General features: G+C 40.8%; 1 protein-coding gene across 2 annotated transcripts in view; it reads left to right on the forward strand.

The window, feature by feature from the left end:
• The window catches only part of FLT1 (fms related receptor tyrosine kinase 1), a 108,048-nt gene that overhangs the window by 33,478 nt on the left and 49,743 nt on the right, over positions 1-24,827 (forward strand). For both annotated transcript variants that reach the window (XM_005516287.3, XM_014250354.2), the window contains exons 8-11: positions 1,217-1,334; positions 3,255-3,424; positions 3,836-3,995; positions 18,124-18,238. In XM_005516287.3, the coding sequence (XP_005516344.1) occupies positions 1,217-1,334; positions 3,255-3,424; positions 3,836-3,995; positions 18,124-18,238 (563 nt within the window). The remainder of the gene's footprint in view (positions 1-1,216; positions 1,335-3,254; positions 3,425-3,835; positions 3,996-18,123; positions 18,239-24,827) is intronic.

A 24,827-nucleotide genomic window follows, 5' to 3' on the forward strand; every position in this document is an offset into this window, starting at 1 on the left:
CCTATCCTGAAGTGTGGACTAAGCACTCTGTGCTGGCATTTTTAGAGAGAATTTCAGCCCATTTTCTCTATTTAAACTCTGGAATAAAGCACTGGGAACATAGGATGAATCATGATAACCATTGTTATCATTGTTATCATTGTTATCATTGTTATCATTGTTATCATTGATAACTGTACCTTCAGCAGATAGACTGCATCTGTGAGAAACTGAGGTTTAGATTAAAATTAAAGTCAGAGAAGTTGGAGATTAAAATTAGAGTCAGAAAAGCTGAGACTGTTGAAGTCAGCCTGCATTCACATAAGCAGCCCCATTACAGGATACCCATATTAGAAAGAGCCTGTGTGAATAAAGGCTTGCAGAATCGGGGCTGTAACTTTATAACTTGACTTGTGCAATTAGTTATTTGTCTTCTGCATGTTATTTTCAATATACGTGTCGTGATTAAATGTTGAACTTGTTTAATAGATATCCATCATCCTTATACAGTTTCTAATGTGAGTAAATATTGCATCATAGGTACCATCAAAAGGACACTCAAACATTTTTTATGCTTTGAATGTTTTATTTTGCACAAGTTGGCAAGGGAAAAAGAGATATTTTCCAATGTATTGAATTTTTTGGTTTATTGCCTCTGGTAAAAGCCATCAACTTGGCGGAGTTGGAGTTATAGGGCAGAGCAATTGGAAAAGAACAAATTCCAGCAGGCTGATACTATTCCAGTGAAGTGACAAAGATTTGTTTGCTTGAAACAGCTGTTTACCAATGATACAGAAAGTTTCTGCCTTTTCCTTTGCTATTTCTCTGAAGATCCCTTAAATCTTCTCTGGCAAAATGCTTTCTTTTGGAACACCCATTGATTCTTGGCCTGTAGGAGTGGAAAGGTCATCTGATCATCCTCAGTTCAGCCTCCCACATACTACAGACTACTTTATCTCTTGTGCCTTTTTTTCTGGCTGGAGCACAATGTGAATTTGGCTAGAGTGTATATTCTCCAAGCAGTTCCATGCCCTGGAAGCTGCATCTCAGTTTCTTGTATATTCTTTTCCATTTTATAGATCTCCAGGCGGTTAGGCTCTATTTTTGATGTTAACAGGTGGAAGCATCAAAATTATTAAAGATAATTTTTATTTGGAGTCACATTTTCTTTAGTAGAACTACTCCTTTTGCAGGATGAAAATCAGTAATACAAAGCACTTTTTTTATTTTGTTTAAGATAAAATGTTCATTAATTTGAAACGTCGAAGAAAAACTGCGCTGGAGGCTGTAGCTGGAAGAAAATCCTATCGTTTGTCAATGAAAGTGAAGGCATTTCCCTCTCCAGAGGTTATATGGTAGGACAACAGTTACTTCCACAGATGCATCCTGGACACCTTGTTATAACAGAGTTGGGGAGGATTTTTTTAACATTTCAGAGCTGTCTGGGGTTCTAACAATTTATGAGAAATTACCTGCATTTCACAAGGACGAGAAAGGCGATAAGGAAAGTTTAAGGCTGAGATCCTCAAATAGGTTGGGTATGTCTCCTCTTGAAATCAATGGATGCTCTACGGCTAAATATCTCCACCGGCCTTGACTCAAGTGTTGCATCCAACATCATTCACACCTAGATTTGAAAGCTGAACTTGCTTTTTCAGACTGTAAGAGAAAGCCTTCTTTTCTTTCATTAAAATAAATGATTGACTTGAGTCATACAGACATGCATTATTGCAAAAAAATGGAAGTTGATATTATTATGCAGTGATCTGAAGGTTGTAGATCTACTTCAGCAGAGCATTCACTGGATCATTCATTTGTCTCGTGTATGCTGTGTTAAGAACTTTTGGAACAGGTTTGTTTGGTTTTTTTATTAATCCAAACCACATTCATATGGAAAAGTGTTATCTATTCATGATCTCAAGGGGTTTTTGTTTAAATAATTTTAAACACCAGTAGCTCTGGCTCAATTAATTGTGCTTTAGCAAAGGGTCTATGACAAGACTGATTAAGAAAACAAACAATACATACATAAACAGGGGGAGTGCATGTTACAGCCGGGAATTAATTTTGCCCCAAAAGTGTTGTCTTGTTTTACAAAACCTTTACGCTTATGGCTCCATGTGGAAAACTAAGGGGTGAGTGTGACACTGATGCCAGCCATTTATACATCATTTTCTGTTTCTCCAGTGTTTGGGTTTGTTGACTATACATATAGATCCAAAACTTCTGAACTTAAAAAAAAAATATCTCCAAACTTTTTAACAAATTTTAACAATTTTTTTAATTTAAAATTGAGATTCGTCAAACATTGGAATAAATAGCCCAGAGTGAAGGTGGAGTGTCCATTCTTGGAGATTCACAAAACCATACTGAAAATGGTGTTGGGCAACCTTCTGACCTTGCTTTATATAGGACATTAGACTAAATGAATTCCAAAGGCTTTTTTAGCTACAGCTATTCTCTGGTTCTGTAAAATACACATGCAGTGAAATGCCTAAATCCATAACTCTTTTGACCAAAGTTTAGTGCTCCTCTAATAAAAGTAAGAGTTTTCTGTAAATACTTACTAAAAGCTGTGAATCATTGAGATCAAATCCATCATCATAATGAATATGTGTTGCACCCTTCTACTAACATCATGTTAACCTTCTTGCAGCTCATTAAAATGCACTTTACACTGTATTTTAGACTTGGAAGAAAATTCTTTTGCTTCAGGAATCTATGTGTGAGCAACAGTTAGTACTTTCTACGTTGATTTTCTGTTATCTTTAAAAACATTCACTTGATAGCAGGATATCTGATTCCTAAGTGCTTATCTAATCTACTTACTCTTCCTCTTCCTAAAATCACAGCTGTGCTTAGAGTACTGTAATACTCTGTCCCAGGATGTATTCTGAGGTCATAGAGAAATGGCCAGTGCAAGATGATGCAACCTTTATTTCTGTGACCAGCTCTTAGACAAAATGGTTGTCTCTCAGACTAAATGGCGGTCACAGCCATGGGATCTTTAGAGACAGAGTTGAAATTTTCAGCAACTCTCACATACCATAGAACCCCGTCAGATTCTTATCAATTTTAATATATAGAATAGTATTCTCTAAGGTGGTTTACAAATATCAGCAATCTTATTTGAATGAAAAGGACAAGCCTCCGGTAAACAGAATCTCAGACTGGCAATCCAATTCCTTCTCAAAGATTGAGGAATACGATGTAACATGGGTGATCTAAGCAGAAATATTTTTCAGAATTTTGATTTCTGGAATTCCATGAAACAGGTTAAAAGATGGGCTACCTGCTGCTGAAAAATGTGCCCGGTACATTGTTAAAGACTATTCATTAGTCATCAAGGATGTTGCTGAGGAGGATGCTGGAAACTACACCATAATATTGAGCATTCGACAGTGGAACTTGTCGAAGAATCTTACAGTCACTCTTACGGTAAATGGTAAGTTTGCAACGTGTTCCCATGCTTCTCCTGAACATGTAAATGCTCAATTTCCTTTGAGCTGGATTGTCACCAATCTTGCCATCATCAGGGCATTGTGGGTTTTCTTACTGACTTCATGGACCCAAACCCAAGCCTCATATGCAGGGTGAAAGGCCCATCTTTGAACCAGAAGATGGATGCTGGTTTTCATTTGAAGTGTTTTCTGTCCTCCACAGTCACATATTTGTTCTTGATGACTTAAATGTGTTACTAACCACTCATCTGACATGACTCAGGACTGCTGTTTTCCTTTGTTCTCCTGGGGATTTTTCTTGTTGCTCACACTGCAGGAATGTAGTATTTTTATAATAGTGCAATACATTGGAAATAAGCTGGTTTTAATTGCTCTCCAATTTTTACCCTTTCCAGTGAAACCACAGATATACGAAAAGGCCGTGTCATCATTCCCTGAACCTAATCTGCATTTACTAGGCAACAAACAAGTGCTGACATGCACTGTGTATGGTATTCCTCCACCTAAAATTACATGGATGTGGTATCCCTGTAAACAAAACCATTCTAAAACAAGGTAGGACAGCATCTTTACTTTTATTTAGTATAATATTTTAATATAATTTAATATATAAATTTATTATAAAAATATAATATTTTATATATATTTTGCTATTACACTTAGATATTTTTTTACAAGCATAAAGCTTGCTGTAAACATTGGTTTTTTATTAGTTAATAAAAATTGTCTACTTTTTAATCAGTATATTTTTCAGTAGACACGTAGTCACAGCGCAAACATTTTCTCCATCGTTATTTGAAAATGGAGGGCAGAGTGGTTATTTGGTATTGTTGTTTGGGTTTATTTACAGTTCACTACTATTCATGCATGCAATATTCGTCCAGAAGCGATAATTGCTTTTGCATTTTCATGAGAGAAGACAATGCCTTGCAAAGTTCACACGCTTTCACAGGGAGAAGTTTTCCTCCATGTTTTTCTCCATGCACAGTGACTCCTATGTTTGGCTTCTTTTGAAATAGACAGGAAACATCATAGAAGCTTCTTCCATTATGAAGGTCAGATCTGTTGTGTCATATGTTTAGTCATAGATTCAGTGCAGCAAGCTAAATGAGCCCACCATTGTCCAGGATGATATTTAAAGAGGGTAGAGAATAAATGACACCATGCAAGCTTACTTGACGCTGATGTGGTGCTCAAACTAATCCTCTTTTTACATTTTAGTTTTCTTTTGAACTCTGTTTCTTATAATTAGGAGTTCATGTTGACTCACCCACAGCTCTTCCTGTGTCATGAAATCTGACAAACTTAATGATTAACACTCAACCTCCACAACAGCATTATCATTAAGTTGTTATTGGAGGGTTCAAACAGACAAGTTTTTTGGATCACAGCCCAATGAAGATATTTAAAAACCTAACAAGTTTAAGACACAACTTTTTCTCAGTTTCCGTTGAAGAATAATCACATTCCCCAGGATTTCACTTTTTTAATGCTTTCATAGAATTGGGATTTAGCACCAGGCAAATATTTAAGGACATGTTGAATTGAAAGTGTGAGTACAAGACGCATCCTTCAATTAAATAGGACATCTCAATACTAAGGGTCTCAATACTAAACATCTCAAACTAAGGATACCTGGAAGTGCTTTGATATCAATGAGAGACTGGTCAGCACTTCCTAGAAGCATGTGTTATTTTTCCCACTGTGTCTTTGGGATTATTTTAATGGCTGTCTTTCTGTGCCCTTCTCACCAAGAGGTGGCACTAGCAATCTCTCCTCTTGCTGGAATAGGTATTACCTGAAATTCTCCATTTCAAGGACAGGTGAGAGCTGCATTTCCTCTGCCTGGTATGTTACCTTACAAGGACAAGTTGCAAGATTTATTTTTGCTAAGAGATGTAAGAGAACATCTTTTAACTAGAGAAACCTTGAGAAAGGCATATATGAAAGTTTTCAGTCTTTTAGTTTCTTTCAAGAGTTTATACAGCTATGAATACTCTGGATTGAAATCCAGTGCAGCACTGAAGAAACAGTTGGTTCTTCCTTGGAAATCGAGGTGGTGCTCATCAGTTGTCAGATATTTCCATCTGTTAGCAAGCACGGGTTGGCACTCCTGCAGAGGAGAGCATGTCATCAGAAAGAGGAATTAACATCTGCATGCAGGTGTTCAGTAGTGTGCTGAACTGCAGACTCCATTAATGTTAATGAGGAATGTGTTTGAGCAGGTGATCAGAGGAGAAATGTAACAACTTGAATCAGCTATTGGCTCTGTTACAATGTTATTTCCAGACTGGCTTCCAAATTGCCTGCATAATTGTTCTGTGATGATTCTCTTCAACCTTCTCCCCTTCCTTCTTCTTTAAGTACTCATTGAAGAAGTAGTCTGGAGAAACCATTTTTAATGCTTTGCCTAAAAGGAGTGGGATGACTCCCTCTGAATAATATGACAATTTACTATTGCAGAAAGGCAGAAATACCTGAGTAAATTTTGTCTCCTGCTCCAGGAAGGGAGCAGAGTGGAGTACCTCAGGAGCTGGCACACCTTGCTCAGGTTAATGTCTGTGCATGTTCAGGTGTTCTCCCTGAAGAGCTGGAAAACCCTTTAATCCCACCTATTTCATTATGCTTCCCTCTTTGTGTGAAGGGAAGTTTGCCTAAGCAACAGATTTAATATGCATTTACCTCATACAGGAGATAAGAAACATACCTTGTTCTACCAATACATATTTTTTTTGTATTTATCTGCCCAATGTTAGGTTTCCAATACTGAAATTTTGTTCTGTTTATGCTCATGTAGAGCTTGTTTCTGTACACAGAGGTACCTTGCACTTTAAGTCAATAAACCCCCACAGGTTACCATTCAGTGTAAGGCAGTGGAGATTCTTGGGAAATTTCTGAATAAAAAGATGCTGTTGCTGCAAAGACCTTGCAGTGCACTATTGGCTCCAAGATTTGATTGCTCCAATATTTATATGTATGCTTAACTTCACACCCTTTGAGCAGTCACTGCAAGCTGGGGACTGACTGCCTAAGTTAGATGCTTTTATTTTTGAAGGACTGATGCCTGTGACCTCCTTTAATAGCAGCCATTGGGTTGTGTGGATACTTCTTTCACTTCCTTTTCCAAGCAGTATTTCAGTTACAAAGCTCTAAGAATACCTCAATGAATTCCATTGCTTTTAAATGCAGATATAGTTTAATGATTTCTGATTGATATAGTCAATTTGCATAACTCTTCTCTCTACTTCATTCACGCCAGTAACATGAGACTGGCCAAATAAAATGATTTCCACAGTTCCCTCATAGCAAATTAAAAAAAAAGTGGTAAAGTTGCTCAACAAATGTGAGTTTTTGAAATGTGAAAGACCAACATCATTAAAAATTCCCTGTACTTTGCTTTCTGTTACAATTACTTTGCTTAAACCAACTCTTGCCATTAACCAACATTTTGCTAGCTAGCTAGTTAACTAGATATGTAGGTGGAAAGATCCTCTTCTGATGTTCACTCAAACAAGGAAACATAAAAGAGTCAAGGAAATCTGTCTGGGACAAAAAACAAAGTTCTGGGGTTTTTTAAAGCTTATGCAGAACTATTAAACTTAGAGATGGCAGCCAAAAGACAGTGGAAGGCACAATGCAAAATAAAAGTTCTTAAAAAAAAATATTAAAAATTAGTCTTTCTTAAAAGATTGAGAAACTGCTTTTCCAGGGCTATCTTGCTGCTCTGCAGTGGATACATTCCCAGGCTGGGCAGCCCCCAGGTGTTCAGTGGATATAGAAGAGCACGGGCCAGTGGGACACTTGTCCTGAAGCTCCCAGCAGCCTCCTCAGCCTCTTTTCTACCACACTGGAGCCATCCTGTCCATCCTGAATTTGTCTCAGGCTGGGTTGTCAGCAGAGGTGTATGGGGCAGACAGCAGCAGGGCTTGGTGAGGGTCTCCAGAGCCAGGCAGGCTGGGATCCACCTAAAACAGATCCGTTCTGAGGTTACAGAACAAGCGTCTGCATGCCAGGAACATGCTTGATGTTAATGGTTCTTGACCTGGATCTCTTCAGTAGATTTTATCTTAAACTGACCTGGCAGGAATTGCTAAGAAGGGCATGTGGGATACTGCTATTGCTCACTGGAAGCACTGGCTTGCTCAGCAGCTGTGCAGTGTTGTTTGGGCCCAGCTTCTCTGAGTGGTCATTTCTATGTGGGCAGTTCAAGAGAGGTCTTCAACCTCTGCCCAAGATTTGACTGATCGGCCCTTCAGAAACTGCAGACAGTTGCAACACTGAGATTTAACCACGGGTGTTTCAGCTCTCCCATCATGTTGCTGCCTCCCTCCTCTTGAGCTATCAGTTTTGTTCAGTCTCAAACTGAATGTTATATTATTATTTTACAACCCTGCCGTCATATCAGTCTGTGTTTTTTTGGCTTTTGTTTATTTTGTTTTTTATGCTTGTGTGTTTGCTTGATGGAGAGAGAAATGTAACAGTATTATAGAGCTGCTTACAAAAACAAAGTAATTGGGGAAACTGGTGCATGATTCTCTGCTCTCCTGACTACACTGTCAAGATGTGAACTCTCCTTGGTGGCAAAACCACCTAATGGTGGGATTGGAGATGGAGGGCTGAATAGATGAAGTATCTGGGAGGAAACAAACTAGAGGTGTTCCTTGAAACTTCTGCAGAGACACAGAAAGACTGAATCTATCATAACGACAGTGCATGGCCAGAGTCCCAGCAGCTTCAGTGAAAGAGGAGGCAGGCCATGTGTGCATAGCAGTCTAATTGCATTTCTGCACTGTTTATGTCAGGGTATTAATAAGGGATTGAAAGCCAGAATCATTAGGATGTGCTTGGATAGATGATCACGGGAAACCAGATTTGGAACATCAGTGAGGTATGTAAAATGAACAAGTAAAGAACAAGTGTTAATTATACTCAATTAGGAGTGTACTGAACCACCCAAGTTTAATTGTTGGATGTCTGCAAATGTTGATGACCATTAGTTTGTCCACAGCAACTGGTTTTATCCCCTGTGCCTATTTTCAGGAAGGGAAAGTCTGAGTCTTTGGAGCTGGTATAAGTAGGTCAGATGCCATTAACAAACTGGTAGTTCTAAAATGCCTTTGTGTAATTTGACACGTGGCTGGATCCTCAGTTCTATGTTCACACTGGCTGAGGATCTGGCTGGTGGCCTTTGTGCCTTCCACCCTGTGCTACAGGAAAATCATCTGACAGCAATCTAGAGATGTAGAGGCACATACAGGTACACCTAAAATCATACTAGCTATTCCCTTATTTTGATGTGGTTGGGGAAATAGATGAGTGCAAATAAAAGTCAAACCCCTTGGTTTTTAACATAACCTCAAAAAAAAATGCAGAGGAATTGCATATGAGTGTATATTGGCTTCAAGTTCCCTGGAAGTCCGTGCCACTGCAAAGGAAAGAGAGGAGTGAAACAGCATCTGATCTGCTTCAGCTTAAATAAGCAATATGCTTAAGTATCTCATTCTGCACTTTCACTGGGAGCCAAAAACCAATGTTTGCTTGTGAACACATTCTTTCCCCTGAGTAGAGCTATATCCTTGTTTTCAAGTCACTATTATGGAATTTGAAAATATTTTTTAATATTTTGTTTGCAAAATGCCGTTTGAATCAGATCTGGCACATCCATATGGTTACATAAGCTTGACTAACACATGCTTTATACCGAGTACAGTTTGCCACAGTCTGTCCACAGGGTTACACACTGATGAATTTATTCCGCAAGTATAAATTACTTCATTGTGGGTCTTGGTTGAATCAGAACCTTAAGCTTTCAATTTTTGATATTGCTGGTTTCCAAATCACTTTAAATCAAATTTTTTTAAAAATTAAAACAAGAAGCATTGTATTGTTTGCTCTGTCATTGATCAGCAGGGATACTCTGCTTAGTATCGTGCTTTAAATCTCACTTGCTTATATTGGGGTTTTTTTCACTTGCCCTTCCTTTTATTTTTTCCAAGTTTCTTTTTTTTCTTCTTGTTGCCTTCACAGGATGGTTTCTTGGCTTTACTATGTGAAGCCTGACACCCAGCCTTAAGGAAAAACACTTAAGGGTCACGTAGATGGTGGGATGTTTCTGCTTGATCTTTTACTCCGTGTGGCCCAGCCCATGGGAAATAAAGTGTGTGACAGGCTGTACGTGGGGACTGCACGACGTGAGCGAGGCCCCGCACTCTGGCAGTGTCGGAGCCAGTGGGGCGTCCCAGCCCGTAGCCAGAAGCCTGCTCCTGCACTAGCAGGGGCTCCTGGCCAAAGGAAGGCACCAGCTCAAACTCTGTGTGTGCTTCAGAGTGATTATGAATGGAGTACTATTACTGGATCGAGTACACCTTTTACAAAAATATACAAACTTTAGTTAGCATCCTCTTTCCTTTTATGTGTACGCCTTTCAAAAAGCCTTTGCAGAAGGCTTTGAACAGGCATGTGAGGTAGGATCGTGCTCAGAAAAAAATATTCAGTTAAAAAATAGGAAACAGAGGTTAAGAGGGAACAACCAGTTCTTGCAGTGGAGGGAGGTGATCGGTGAAGTTTTTCAGGAGCTGGTGCTGGGGTCTGTACTTGTCAACATGTTCAGAAATAACCTGGAAAAGGTGGCAAGGAGGTGACACTGTTTGTTGATGATGACAAGCTATTCGGATTTGTAAGGATGAGGAGCTGATTGCAATGAAATGCAGAACTCTCTTAATCTGGGTATCCCAGCAAAAAAGTGGCAGGTGAAATTCACTGAGGATAAATGTGCATGATATACATAGGAAAAAAAGATCTTGCTTTCTTAGGCAAAATAGGTGTTAAAAAGCTGTTGGCTGATCATTAGTACTACAAAGAGGGATCTGAGTGCTGTGGTAGGTGGGTTTGTGAAAGTGAACACTATCAATAGCAGCTCAAAAAGAAAATCAAGTGTTAGGAATCACCAGGAAAGAAATAAAGACCACAGTACAGAAAACCACGATAACTCCACAAATCCATAAATTATAAATGTTTTTTATGCTATGAGCATTTCTGATCCTTTAATTTCAAAGGATGCAGCCAAACTGGGAGGTACACCAGGAATAGCATCAAAAAGGATCAAAGGAATTTCAGAGAATGAGAGGAATGTGTGAAGTATGAGTGAGGAGGGAGATCAAGACTCTTACAGACTGAAAAAAGTGTGACTTGGGAGCTACAGGACAGAGACTTACAGACTTGTAAAGGACACATGTCTGAGGATCAGTTGTTGTTAACTTAGTTAAGTTGTATATCTTTTCCAATTCAAGAGGCCATTAGATGAAGACAGGAGGAACAGAATTTGGAACTAAAAAGGATATCATTCCTCATGTAGTGGATAGCATATCTGTGAATATGCTGGCCAGAAGATTTTGGGGGTTTGAAAACTTCCTACAGTCTTGGAAGAGAAGTGTAGAAACAGCCTATATTGAGGGAAATTCCTGAGTTGATAATAATTGGTGACTGTGGGAGTATTAGAAGGAAATATCTGAAGTTAGTCCTGCTCTTACTCATCTCCAACCATCTGCATATGGTCATTGTTGGGACAGGATATGGGGTAGATGGATCCTTGGTCTTACATGCATGCCTGTCAGTATTTTCTCTTCCTGTTTTCCTTCTAATCAGCTCCCCTCTCTCCTTAAAAATGTTTCCCTCCATTCTTTCTCATCCCTTCCTTGTTTTCTGCCTGCACCTCAGTCCCTCACTCCAGTCAGCCCAGATTTGCTCCCAGACCCCTACTTAAAGAGAAGCTGAAAACAAATCATCTTGAAAAACAGAGCCTCAGTGGATCAACAGCTCCTCTGTCTCCTTTGCTAAACCCTGGAAAATGGAAAGGGTGAGAGTTGCTCTTCCAGCTTGTCAGCAAGATGGGCAGTATGAAGGACTGTGTGAATAGGCTGCTAAAGTTACTCCTTTCTAGAACCAAGAGGATCCAGTTAGGACAGCAAAGATAAGAAGAAGAATTTTGACATTCTGAGGAGGAAGGATTTGTGGATACATGGATCTTGGAATATTATAGATGTAAGGTTATGTCTAGAAGCTGAGTGTGTATTAAAAGTGAGTTGTGCAAGAAAAATAACTTACACTAGAAGGGTCTGAACAATATCTTGGACTTTATTTATAGGGAACATAAATTGGGAATTAAAAAAAATAAAAGGAGTGCAAAAGTGGACATTGTATGTAGAGTTTTTGTGGACTTTCTCTTTAGGATTCTGACTGTTCAACCAAATTTCAGACCCTATTCCTTGCAATACTACAGACTCTCAAAATCAAACACATTTTTCCCCTGAAAGAAATTCTAGGTGCTTGTGGAAATCTCATGTGATAATTCTATACTTCCAGCCAACATCCTCCTTCTCTGTGAAGGACATGGTTTTTCCTTTTGCACAGAGAAAGTGGAAGCTGAATCACAGTGGCTTCGTGGGAGATGAGAGTGAGCACAATTTAGTAAAGCAGGAAAGAGAGTTGTATAAAAAGGAAGGATGGTGGGTTTGGCTGAAATATGATGTCATGTGTCCATGAAGAATGCTAAGCAGTGTGAAGCAAAAAACTGAGGATCAAGAAGCAAAATACAATTTTCTGATAAGACAAGGTGAGAAAACTTCAGATAACCTCAGTATGTGTAGACACCTGAAAAATTACTATGTTATAAAAATTACTATAAAAAATTGTTATGTTCCCTAGCGGCCAGAGATTTCAAGTAATGGCAAAGAAGTTGGAAGCAAAATGGGGTTTTTTTTGGTCACCCTCAGCCTCAATCATCTGCATTTTTTGTTGTGAGTAACTGGTGTTGCAGGGTGCTCAGGTGTGCAGTTATGGAAGTGATTTTTTCCTGTGGAAGTCTATGTGTGGGCTGATGAAATACTGAAAATTATGGTAGGCAATGTTGCTGTTGATCTTACTGCTTCTTTTGAGATAGCTCAGATCAATCAGCTTTCCAGGCAGAAAACTGGAAGAGTTAAAGGCAAGTCATAATGTCTAGAAAGGATGGGTATGAAAGGGAAACACCATCCAGTTATCTGGTTGCATATCAGTAACAGCAAGAAAGTCAATGTGCAGCTATCAAATGCTTCCTTTATTGATAGAGCCATAGAAGTACACAACAAAGCTCTAAATGCCATCTACCCTACTCCTTTCAAAATACCCCCCAGGAGAATGAGGCTTTTGGGACATCAGGGACCTGATCCTAAATAAATAAATATATAAAACCCAACAACAACAAAAAAAAAAGTAAAATAAATCCTGTTCCTACCACAGGTAGTTTTCCCCTTAGCTCCACTAATGTGCATACTAGGGAAGGTGTTTGGGATGAGCTCCCAGCTGCAGTTTTGCCAGTATTTCAACCTCTGATTGGTTTTGACCTAGAGCAGGAGCACCTGGACCCATAGCTTCTTAGAATCCTAGAATCATTTTGCATAGACAAAGTTGGCAGGGGGCCAGCACATATTCTCCTTCCCCTACCACCATAAAGCACATTTTACAAACTGTACATGCTCCCTGCTACTAGTTTTCCTCTCCGTTTCCTGCTTCAAATTGGCTCAATATTCCCAAGGACACGTGGCTGCACCAGCCCTGTGCTGTCAATCGCGTGGCAGTGGACATGGCGCAGAACAGTCATGGCCCATGCCATTCAGATTTTTTTGGAAACTTGCAAATAAAAAAGAGTTCCTATATATTCTTTGCAATTCCAGGAATTTCCAGAGTTCCTATCTTAACGTTAGTGTTGTCATCCTTGCCTCTGAAAAGATGTGAGTCAGCCCAGCTTGAATTTGTAGTAGCATTGCCCTGACGCTGCTAGGAATTGCTGCCCTAAAAAAAGGATAGCTGCTGAGAAAAGCAGGGTGGCTGCCAATAATCACTCTGAAAAATGGGCACTGTTGGTGACAGGATGGTTTCCTCTCCCTCCCAACAAATACTACCCCAGTGAATGAGAGTGTGAGTGAGGCTGCCGGGGGCTTTGCCAAGAGGAATGCTTAGAGAGTTGAATGAGATATTTACATGAGGTAATGATTGTAATGGCCTCTGGAATCACACAGGAGAACATGGGAGGGAGAAGCTGGGAGGACAAGGAGACAGAAGATGAGTATTTTTCCAAGTGATTTGTGGTTTGAGGCTCTTTCACTGGTATTTGTTGTTGCACTGCTTGAAATGAAAACTGCAGTAATGTCTTTGGGATGGGGAAGATGTGTCTGGATGGACTAGATCTGGGGCTTTCAATCAGAACTGCCTGTCATACTCGGGGTCAAACCACCCTATGAATAATTGGACGAATTGCTTACCTCAGCTCCCATGCTCTTCTATAATTCACCCAGCAGCTTTTCTTCTGAGACCAGTATTTTCATCGGCAGGACTTTAGCTTGGAGCTGGTTTGTAGTATGATTTCGGTGAAATGCATCAAGATGACATGAAGTGCACTCTTACCCTGGAAACTTTTCCCTGTTGCTAGTTATAAATACACCATGCTATTGTGCTTGGCATGCTGCATGCTAATAGAAGTGAAGGCTCTGAAACTCATTAGGAAAGGGAGCAGGCCGTGGAGCGGAGCGAGGACAGTGTGAAGCGAAGGTTGATCACCACAGCCTTGTCCAGAATAAGCCATGGGAGTTTTCTTATCTCGCTTTGGCAGGAGGTGCTGCTAGCTTCCTGTGCGAAATCACGAGCATATGCTGCTTTCCTCTTGTTGTTTGGCTTCCTCCGCTACACAAGACGGTTCCCAGCACTGTGATTATCTTTGCATCTTCAAACATGGCACACTCTGCTTCCTCAAGGGCTTGATGTATTCTTGAGTAGCAGGCTGGCTCCCCTCCCCCCAGCCACTTCACCCCATGGGTGCCAACTCTACGCATCACAGACCTTTTATAAAGCTGGACTTACTTCTGGTTGCATAAACCATCCCTAGCCTCTCCAAATTCATCTAAATTCCCAAAGCTCTGGGCAATGAGCAGGTCTGACAGCAGAACTCACCCTGCCACAGGCAGAGCCACTCTCACCCCTTTTTTCCCCTGTGCTGGGCTTCTCTGGAAGCCTTACAGAGAATTAGTGGCTCCTGTTTTTACAAAAGAATAGTCTTTTTCTCCGGCTCATGACACAAAGGCCGATGCGTGCCTGCGTGGGTGCGCACCTGCAAATGCGCATGCCAGCACGCATGCAGGCACATGGGAAAAATTACTTAGGGTGTGATTAACCTGAGTGCTCTGCTTCTACCAGCGCTCCACTAAGGCAGCAGAGTCTGATCACCTCACCCCGAGGTTGTGTAACTTTTATAAACTTAGGTTTGTACATACCCCTGTTAGCATTTGCTACGTGGGATCTCTACACATGCAGAGTTGCACCCACAAAGTAGAAACATGAAAGGGTCTGCAGGGACACAGGTGAAAGAGAAGTGTAGAAACGTGCTGGCAGATATCAGCTTGTTTATCAATCCCTGCACACACTGTGTGCTCCCTCATTAACCCGGCAGTAACCCTGCTGTAAGATTTCCTGAAGATGCAAAGCACCGGGGCTCATCCCACAACAAAACATTTCAGGAATTCATGTACTCTGGAGATATCTGAAGTAAGACTCAAATATCTAAAATGCAGTGGGATTTCCCTGCAAACACAGACAATTCTTGCTAAAAATGCAATGTGAGTGGGTAGTTTGAAGAAATTGGTAATTTCCTTGAAATCAAATACGTAGCTGATGTTATGTGAGGACATGCTATGAAACATCAATCGAGTTAACAGGAAGATGATCGCCTATTTTGGTTCCAGCCAGCATAGATTTTTGTGTTTTCATTTTTCCCTCTTTCTTTCCAAGCATCTGTGCTTAACACAAACATTTGGTTTGATGATTACATCTAAGTTCAGCAGAACCTATTCTCTTTCTGTTACAAAATACGTTGTTAGAAGCTGAGGTCAGATTAAGAGGCAGGACTTTCAACTAATTTTTTGCTTCCTCATCTCTACCTGATGGTGTTGGCTTAGGCAGCGTCTTTCACATGGCACCCCTGGCAGCAGTAAGAGGTGAGATGACTTGGAGTATTAACCTGAGTAGCAAGCTCAGGATAGTGGACCCAGCTCGTGTGTTGCTTCTGAGCTATTTTAGTGTATTTGAGGTTAGAATGAAGGGATTTGGCAGCTGGTGAGAGGAAGCATCTGGTTCTGCATCCAAAGGGATGAGTCTTGTCCTAGACTCTGCCTGGCAGCAGTGCTGCAACTGATCCGTAAGCGTTTGCTGATCCAGCAGTCAGTGGAGCCGACATGTGTACAACCGTACGCGCCCCTCCAGCTGTGTGCTGTTGGTTGTAGCATTCTCAGCTTGATTGTGACTCCCTTCTTATTAAAACCATGGACAACGGCTATGGAGTGCATGCGATTTTCTATTCTAATTGCATTAACGTAATTGTAATTGCCAGTTTGGGTATAGAATGGAATGTGACGTCAGTAGAGTTCACATATGTGCCTCCAGGGCTAATCTAGCACTTTACATGTGTTTTTGTTGTTATTATGATGTTATTGTAGTTATGATGGTGGTTTGCATTCTGGTATTAATGAGTAATCAGCACCTCATTGTCCATTAGCCAAGACATAGCATTGTCCTCATCCCTAAGACATGGCAAATTAAATATATGCAGTCTGTCTAAGGAATTGTGAGGAAGAGTATAATAATAGCAACTGAATCTGGAACCTCCAGAGCTATATGAAAGGAAATTGGAGATGCTTTTCAGAGATGCACAAGCAGCTTCTGAATATGCAACGTGCCTTTTTTCTGTTCTTTACCAAAATATGTGTAAGGGCTTCTATGGCAAGAAGGACAGAATTTCAGCACTGTAACAAAGAAACATAAATGCATTCTGTGGGGATAGGAAAAAGAAATAAATTAGGAGGCACCTTTTAATATGGGTAAAGTGGGATTTTGGTGTGTCTGTTTTCCTGTACAGATTGCACCCAGTCACAAATGTGCTTTTGATACTGCCTATTTGTGTGCCTGGCATCACAGGTTGAGTTTTGATATCTTCTATGTCATGAAAATTTTACCAGCTTAGCCAAATTATTATGCCTTCTGTGTTTCATTCTTATTACAGAACCAGACTTCTTAAAGCTTTAAATGTGCAAAGTAAATGACCTCTACCTTTCTGAATAATTTTAACCATTTTTCTCCATCTGGGTGCAACAGATGCACCTGTCTTTCATTCACCCTGGCCTCAAAAATAATGTATTAGAAGTTGGCTTTTAAGCCAGAGTCTGAAAGAAGTGGTGGTGTAGATTGGGCTTTCCTGCCATGCTCCTGCTCCCTGCCCTCTCTCCATGCATGAATCTCCATTGCCTTCTGCTGTTATTTTTTTTTTTTTTTTGGCCTTTTCAACACACTGAACTTTTCAGTGCACATTGTGAAATTTAGGCAGCCCTAGTCAGTTTCCATGTCATTATTTCGTTAAGCTGTAGTATCTGCTAAGTCATTGGCCACTTTGACGCAAAGCTGCACAATTAAAAACAAGCATGTAAAGTTGGTGTACCATTGGTATTCTAAACAACACAAAGTTTACTGTGCAAAGCAAACTACACAGTTGGTTGAAGGGAAATGAGCCTCATTCTTTGGTCAGGATTGCATCATATTCTGTTTTTCAGTCATTGGGCTTTAAGATTAATTTCTCCAAACAACTGTTATACAAGTCAGAACTATTTGATTACAGATACTGCAGCCATTATCTTTCAAATCCAAAGAACACAGTGTATTTCAAAGAGCTTCATCAAGCTGAAGGGTTAATCTCTGACAATGACACTGGAATTGAACAAGCAATAACTAAATTCTGGATGAAAAACTGAACTAGATATTCTCAAAGAAGAACAGGGTCAGGCAGCACTTAAGAAGCATTCCAATGTGTTTATTTCCATGTGTATCAAATCAGACCTTAAGAAACAAATTAGCTCTGCCATGACCACACCTGAATGTTCTGATTGCAAGCCAATTTGTTGCATAAGGCAAAAACATTTTTTCTTTGGGGCTTCCATTCATTATTTTCTTCCAGTTAAATTATCATTTAAATCCCTATCATTTAATTATTTTAAATCACTTTGGTAAAGTTTTGTTTAATTTCATTTTGTTCATTTGCAGGATTATGCATATTTTTACTGTGTGTCTTGTAATCATTGAACCTCAGTTTTAATATCTTACTGTTTTGTAAACTGAACTAAAAAAATATTCAAAAATGAAAACTGGCATAATCTTTTGTTAAAACAAAAAGAACCTGCACAGAGTAAAAGAGCATCCAATGCATTATAGAATGCATCTTGAAATAAATATAATTTGTTTTGCATTAAAGGCTAAAAATAGTATGAACTCATGTTTTGGCAATGTCTGAAAACAGGAGCACTGGAAATGAGATGCTGGTCTTGCACAGCCCTATATTTAAGCTCTGACTGTAAATGCTGGCCTCACAGTTTACAGTGGGTTAAATGTGAACATTGACTGCAGAGAGCTAATATTCAAGGAGTGGCTGTGGAAGTTAATCCAATTATCAAGCTCCAAACCTCAAGATTTAATGAAAAGCAATTATACTTTCCTGGTCATCACAGCACCTGCAATTTTCCTGACTGATCACTGTTTTCAAAACAATTGTTTTGTCTTATGTGTTGAATTTCTATCACCAAATCAATAACATTTCAATTTTTGTTGTCTTTAGGCACGGATTTTGCTTTCATACTGAAGGATCTTTCACCCTGAAAGCTGGCAGCAACATAGGAAACAGGATCCAGAGCATCACTGAGAGAACGGCTGTAATAGAGGGCAAAAATAAGGTATGATTCCTAGGAGCAGATAGCCTTCCTGTGTGACAGCATGTGTTGGAAAGGCACTGTGAGATGCTATCAGGGTAACAGAGAAGAAGCCAGCACTTTAATATCGTTTGGATTTGAGGACCTGCATACATGCAGATAAGTTTCATACTTGGTATTTATCTGCTGAGAGTATTTTTTTCTGGAGGCAATCATATCAAGGTGACATGCCAGGAGAGTATATCATTGGGATTTACTATATCTGCTCTCTTATTCATGGTCTGAAGTATCTTTGGGTACCTCAGGAGCATGGGGCAGGGTTCCAGTCCGCCTTTGCCTTATTTTGTGCAATTGCACAATTTCATATTGTTTTTCCTACGAGAGTTAAACTATTTACTCTCATTAGTCAGTTTATTCACAGATGTGGTCCTAGATAATTAGATGGCCAAGTCTTTTTTGGAATAAATTCTAAAGAGGCAAAAGAATCCAGATTAAGGGAGCAAAGTTTGAGAGGTCTCAGTCAGAGACAGCAAGATGAGATTTATCCCAGCACTGTTAACCATCTAAATTCAGATGTTAGTCTAAGTCAAGCATCCCTTTATGGGTCATGGGGAGATGCAGAGAATTCTGAAGGGCGTGTGGGCCTGCAGTCTGTTGGTGTCTAATGTGGAAGAGAAAGCCAATGAGATTAACTTGCCAAGGGCCAAGGACAAAGGAGGATTGTCCATCTGCTAAATCCTTCAAGGATACCTTAGATTAACTGCAGTTCCCTGGGATAGACATGAGACTGATTCAGTGTGGTTGGGTGGCCTGTGCTACAGAGCAGCTCAGATGCCATGACACTGTCTCAGAGTCTGTTTTCACAGCCTAGTTTGGTTTGTGGCAGTAATAGATTTTTAATGACACCAAAATGCTTTCTGTAATTCTAAGGGCACTGAGGTTATAGGTCTCTTTTCCTTGATGGCTGCCTTCAGTTTCCTGCGTATGAAAATGGGTATAAACCGTAGGTGTTCTCATGTCAAGGCCCTTTCACACACCGCAGAATAAATAGGGTTTTACGTGCAGCCAAGAATCAGATCTGGGACTGCATTTTTTTCCAGCTGTTATATTATTTAGAAAGTATCACAGGTGTTCATGGCACCATTCCAGCATTTGGGAACAGGCTGGATCCCGGTGAGGCATTTGCTCTATTTAGCTGTCCAGCTCTACGTGCTTAAAGATCAAGGCAAAGATGGGAGCAAACATTTTCCTGGGGTACACTATCATAGAAAAGCACATGAGAAATGAAACATAAGAAGGGATTTGAAGGAGGAAAGGGAAATAATTTCAGGCACAGGAAGACACAGTCTATTCCACAGGGGGAATGATGAACAGGATGATAAGAATCAATTATTTTCCAGCAGTCATATAGCTGTGCTATGGGTGCAGATCTACCTGTTCACAGGGTGTGGAAGGAGCTGTCTAATGACCAGATCTCATTCTCCTTGTGTACCATGCCTTTTGGAGACAGTGGAAGAGGAGTGGCTGAAATGTTAAAGCAGCTTCCAGTCAACAGCGAATAAATTCCTCCCTGGAGGAAGATGCTAATAATGGGTCTTTACGGCAGAACTGCAAGTCTTTGGCAAGCAGCCCTTTTTAAAAATGTGTCCAGAAATGAACTAAGGAATGGTCTTTGCACGGAAGGATTTGCAGTGAAACTTACTGGTCCTCCATGATAGTCCTTGTCTTTTTGCTCTTTAGTTCAACTAAGAAAGGTCTACCTTGCTTTGTTTTATTCTTCCTGGTCCCTTTGGGGAGGGGGAGGTTAATGAAACAATCTCTGTGTTCAGCTTTTTCACAGCTTTTCTAAAGTTTCTCTATTTCTGCTGCTCTTCTGTAGCTTTTCCAGCACAGCTGGACTGCTATTGTAAGTGAAAAAATACTCTCTAAGCCCAGGCTTCTAGCTAAGCTGAGAGTTGCATGATTAGTGCACACAAAGCTGCTCTAGAGCATCCAGGATTGTCCTTTTAAATTCATGGGAGTCTATGGCTTTTCACTCATCGCAGCCCAAAACTCGCCCTCAGCCTCCCTGAGCAAACTCAAAGAGACAGGTCAGACAGAAGCCTTGCCCATCTGCAGCGATATTGTTGGAGTGTTAATAGCACTGAGCTCGCTGAATGCAGCACCTCACCACAAGTGTCTGTCTCTGATGGACTGCTACTGTGAGCACTTCTATTCCTGCAAGCAGCTTGAACAGCTCTCTCAGGCACTTCCACATCAGTGGTGCCCTGCTAAATAAACAGAGTGTCTATCCCACTTCCACATCCCAACACAGCAAGTGTGGTAAAAACAGAGCTCAATGGAAACAACAAAGATGTAGGAGACAAAGAGGTAGGAAATGAATGAAGAAACTCAGAAAGTTTCACATTTGGGTTAGCGTGAAAGGAGAAATGCGTGTGGTCACAGGATGAGATTATTGTAAGCAAGGGAAGAGATGAACAAGGAAGGATCAACAGGTTTCTTTAGCAATGAAAGTAGCTGTTTTCACCGTCCTAAAGACATTGTGCCAGTTCCAAATATTTCCTGTATGTGGAGCATCTAAGTGCCTCCAGTTTGGCTCTTTGCTGTGGTCGGTTGTTTGCTTGTCTGTGGTTATCAAGGTAGCCACAAGTATATTTTTAAATCAGAAAAACCTCAAGCCCTGTGCCTGTGCAGTTAAACCAGTGCAGGAAGCCTGTACTATATTATTCTTTGGTGGCAGAGAAACCGTGACAACAGTGTTTTAGTAACATTTCCGCTAAAGCCTCTCTAAGTGGACATTGAGAAACTCGAGTGGTACAATGGAAGAACTTCGTAACATAAGACATAATACTTAATCATAAGACAACCCTTGAAGTGATTTGATTCCCCCACCCAATGTTTTCATTCTCGTTTTGTTGGACATTTCAGCAACTTCCTACAAAGCTGAGCTATTCTTAGGCCTATCGTGTAAACAGGTCACAGACGCTCTTCTGTCATTCAGCTACTAACACCCATCACTTCTGTGTTCCCAGTTGAAGCTGGCTGCTGTGTCTAGCTGAGGGCTAACACTGATTATTACTCTTTGCATGGTCAGTGTTCATTAGAACATCAGCCAGGGAGTGACCTGCAGCAACAAGGTCCAAAGAGCTGGTGCACTCACTGTGCTGGTGCGTGCAATTGGTAGCAGTGCGTGCATTCAGTGCGTTCTATCCCGGGTGGGCAGGCACACACTGCCTTATCAACAGATTTAAAAGCATTTGGTACTCCTTGCACAGGGGTACAAGGGATAGGGTGCTGTAGGAGCAGTCAACAAGGATCCTGGGCATGCAGCATGTGTGGAAGACCACTAAGAAGGCAAGTTCAGATCAGGGAAAGCAAAAAGTCTGGGCCAAGAAGAAAGGATTATAAATCCAAGGGAAGGAGACAGTAGACAGGAGGGTAGTTGAGTACAAGGACAAGTTGGAGGGAGTGAGACAGAACCCTTTTGTTTTTGGGAACTAACTTATTGAGAGCCTGAAATGGAGCAGAATGTCCCTGACTGCCTCATGCCTCTGCTGCTAGCAATTGTTGGAGTACCGCTGACCAATTGCAGGTACCATGAAAGCTGGGTCTGTGTCACAGGGTATGTCTCCAGTTATTGTGTATAAAGGGTAATAATGCATGAAATTGGAGCTTACCATGCATATGTGTGTGTGTGGAAAAGTGTGTGTGTGTGTGTGTATATATATGTGTGTATATATATATATATATGTATATGTATATATGTATGTATATATTTATGGCTTCTTTTCCACTGCATGAATACCTGACACAGGTTTTTAGTGGTTCCAGTGTCATTCTTGTGAATGACAAAGCCTCTTGACTTCATGAAAAATGGAAAGCAATGGCTCTGTAACATAATTCTCTAAGACAAAATTTAGACTCACCCTTGTGCAAAGATAGGTCAGCCTGACTGGTGGTAGCATTAAAAACTGTAACCCTCCAAAGTGGAGTGCTAGATAGTCAGAAGAGTCAATCCTTCCTGGACATGACTTATTAGTGTAATCATGCAAAATGGAAGGGTTCCATCTCTCCAGCATCTTCTATGCCAAGCCCTAAACTTCTACCTCTCTTCCGAGTTCCCACATTACTGATGAGAAGAAGCATGTGCTGTGTCTGTTCTCAGTCCTGACACATGCCAGCTGTCTGGCCAGTACATCTGTGCAGATTTGCCATCTGGAACACAAAGATGAAGGGAAAGCTGTTTAGCTCACTACAGCAGCATTTTGATCTTTCTCCTCTACCTAACAGCTGGTTTTCATGAAATGCGTGGGATTTCATGAGCTCTGAGCTGTCAATAATTTTTGGTTGAAACTGGACAATGATTCAAAAAGGAGGAGAGTATACTGGCAGACAGATGAACATACGGAGAGTATGATCTTCCTCAGAACCCAGGCTAAAGATAGCAGTGGGAGCGCCACTTGCCTCTCTTCAGCACATTGTAACTTCTGGAGCCTTCCCGAGCGCTACTAGAATTGCTGTCAACACTTCTAAGTGAATCTTTGGGAGGTACCAGCGGAGCCAAGCCCTTGGTGAGATTAAAACCAGCAGAGCTTGGGTCTTGCTGCTGCTGAGCTGTGGGACAGCATGGGATGCAGAGGGAAAACAGAGCTCTGCTTGATATACAGCAGCAACTCATATTTTTCTGTCTGACCCCAGGGGGAGAGTGGGTGCTCTCCTGCACATACTCATGTCCTCGTGTCATGGATATTTTGGTGTTTCTTCCGTGGTGGTCCTGAAGGTGAAACATGTTGACCAGATGTTTTGCACTGATGCTCCTTGCCAACATGTGAGGCATGCAGGTCGTATGTCTTTGGCACAAACAGACCAATCCAGCAGTGCGCTACCAATATTTACATATGGAACTCCCTAAATTATATTCCTTTAGACAAAGATAAATCCAAGGGCATAAAGAGAGCATATTTTCATTTATTTCCTTTATTTTTTTAACCAATAGTTCCTCGTAAAAGCATAACTAGAAGAGAATTGCCAATAGCTGACAGACTTGCACTAACCTGCTCTAAGTCAAAAGGGGAGTATTTTGCTTTTTAAATACATGGGCTGTTTCAAGAAGTCAGGGCAAGTGGGAGACACATAAGAGTGAGGTTGCCAAACATTTTCTGAAAGCTTCTTTTCCTTCTCTGCCATCAGCTGGAGCACTGGGAATCCTCTGTCTCAGTTTCTTTGAGAAAAGAGAAATTTGAGCAGACCCTCCAGGGGAAAGACCAGCCCACCGTGGCTCCAAGTGCAATGATTATGTCAGCTGCTTTGCATTCTCTTTGTCTCCCCAGTCTTTTCCTCATCAGTTTCTGCCATAAACAAATCTGTAAATTCCTCTTCCATCTCTTAGGATTTCTGCCTTATGCCTCTTTTATTTGCCCAGCAAAACAGCAGCAGTACAGGACTTAATTCCCTAGCCTCTGGCTTTGAGATGAGCCTGTAACATTGTGCTTCAGCTGAGATTATGGGAGTAGAAAAAGGGCATAAAGGGACAAAACTTTGGTGGTAAATAGGGTTTGTGGACGTATGATGCTCAAGCTATTGTGTATGCCAGGAGGGATTTGCCTATTCTGTCTGATCGTGCCAACTCAGTTTAGACTTTCTGTATATAATGTAGTTGCAAATCCAGGGCCTGAAACTCCCTGTTGTGATGTCAGATGAGACAAGATTGCAAAAACTTCTTTTGCAGCGATAGCTGAACAGAGGGGCCATGCTGCACAAACTGGTCTCAAATGGCCATGGTTTCTCCATAAACAACATGCCAGGCTTAGTTTTGTACACACTGCTTCTCTGGTGAGTTTTGACTGGCATCCACAATGAAAAACACAGACTGCACCACTGGAGGGCTCACAAACTATTTAAAGAGATGTTATCTTATCCTTGTGACTAATTTATAAGCTAAAAGATTTATACAGAGACATGTTGTCTCTAAAATATTCTGTTCTGTTGCAAAGTCAGTCTAACTTCCTCTTAGACACTGCGGCTTTCTCTGCCTTAGTAGAGTAAACATACCAGTGTGTGCTCTCTGGCACTGAGGCCTCCTGTGTTCACAGCATTTATTTCCCTTGCCTTCCAAAGAGCTGTTGCTTGCATGGGAGTTGCCTGTTGGAAGTGATCCTTGGCCCATGCTGAAGAAGTATTTGGGACAGTGTAAGTTGGTCAAAACTAAAACGCTGCTGGGGGGAAAAGCAGTCAGTTTAAATCACTGGCTTTCAATGCAATTTAATGCACGAGAAAGGGCATCATCTGTAAGCCACTGCTTTAGCATAACCCTGTGCACCATCCTCAGTGTGATAGAAGTAATAATCACATCACAGTGGGCTGAAGCAGTAAAACTCAAGATAGTATGTACAATTTTCCATTAAAAAGTAATACCTAATGATATAAGGACAAAATGCAGTCTGATACTTCCAAAAACTTTTCGAACCTTTGGAGTAGTTGTGGGAGGAATAGTCAGCATGTGTTTTTAGGCTCAGAAACACTCTTCCTCTGTGTATGGTAAAGACAGGTGTCCTGGAGTCAGAGAGCAAAGACTTCACTCTCCTTCACTGTGCATGTTAGGTCACAGCTGCCT

The sequence above is a fragment of the Pseudopodoces humilis genome, chromosome 2, assembly GCF_049639895.1.
Source record: "Pseudopodoces humilis isolate 2021_Gansu_Grassland_sample_001 chromosome 2, ASM4963989v1, whole genome shotgun sequence".
In the NCBI taxonomy this organism is placed as follows: domain Eukaryota; kingdom Metazoa; phylum Chordata; class Aves; order Passeriformes; family Paridae; genus Pseudopodoces; species Pseudopodoces humilis.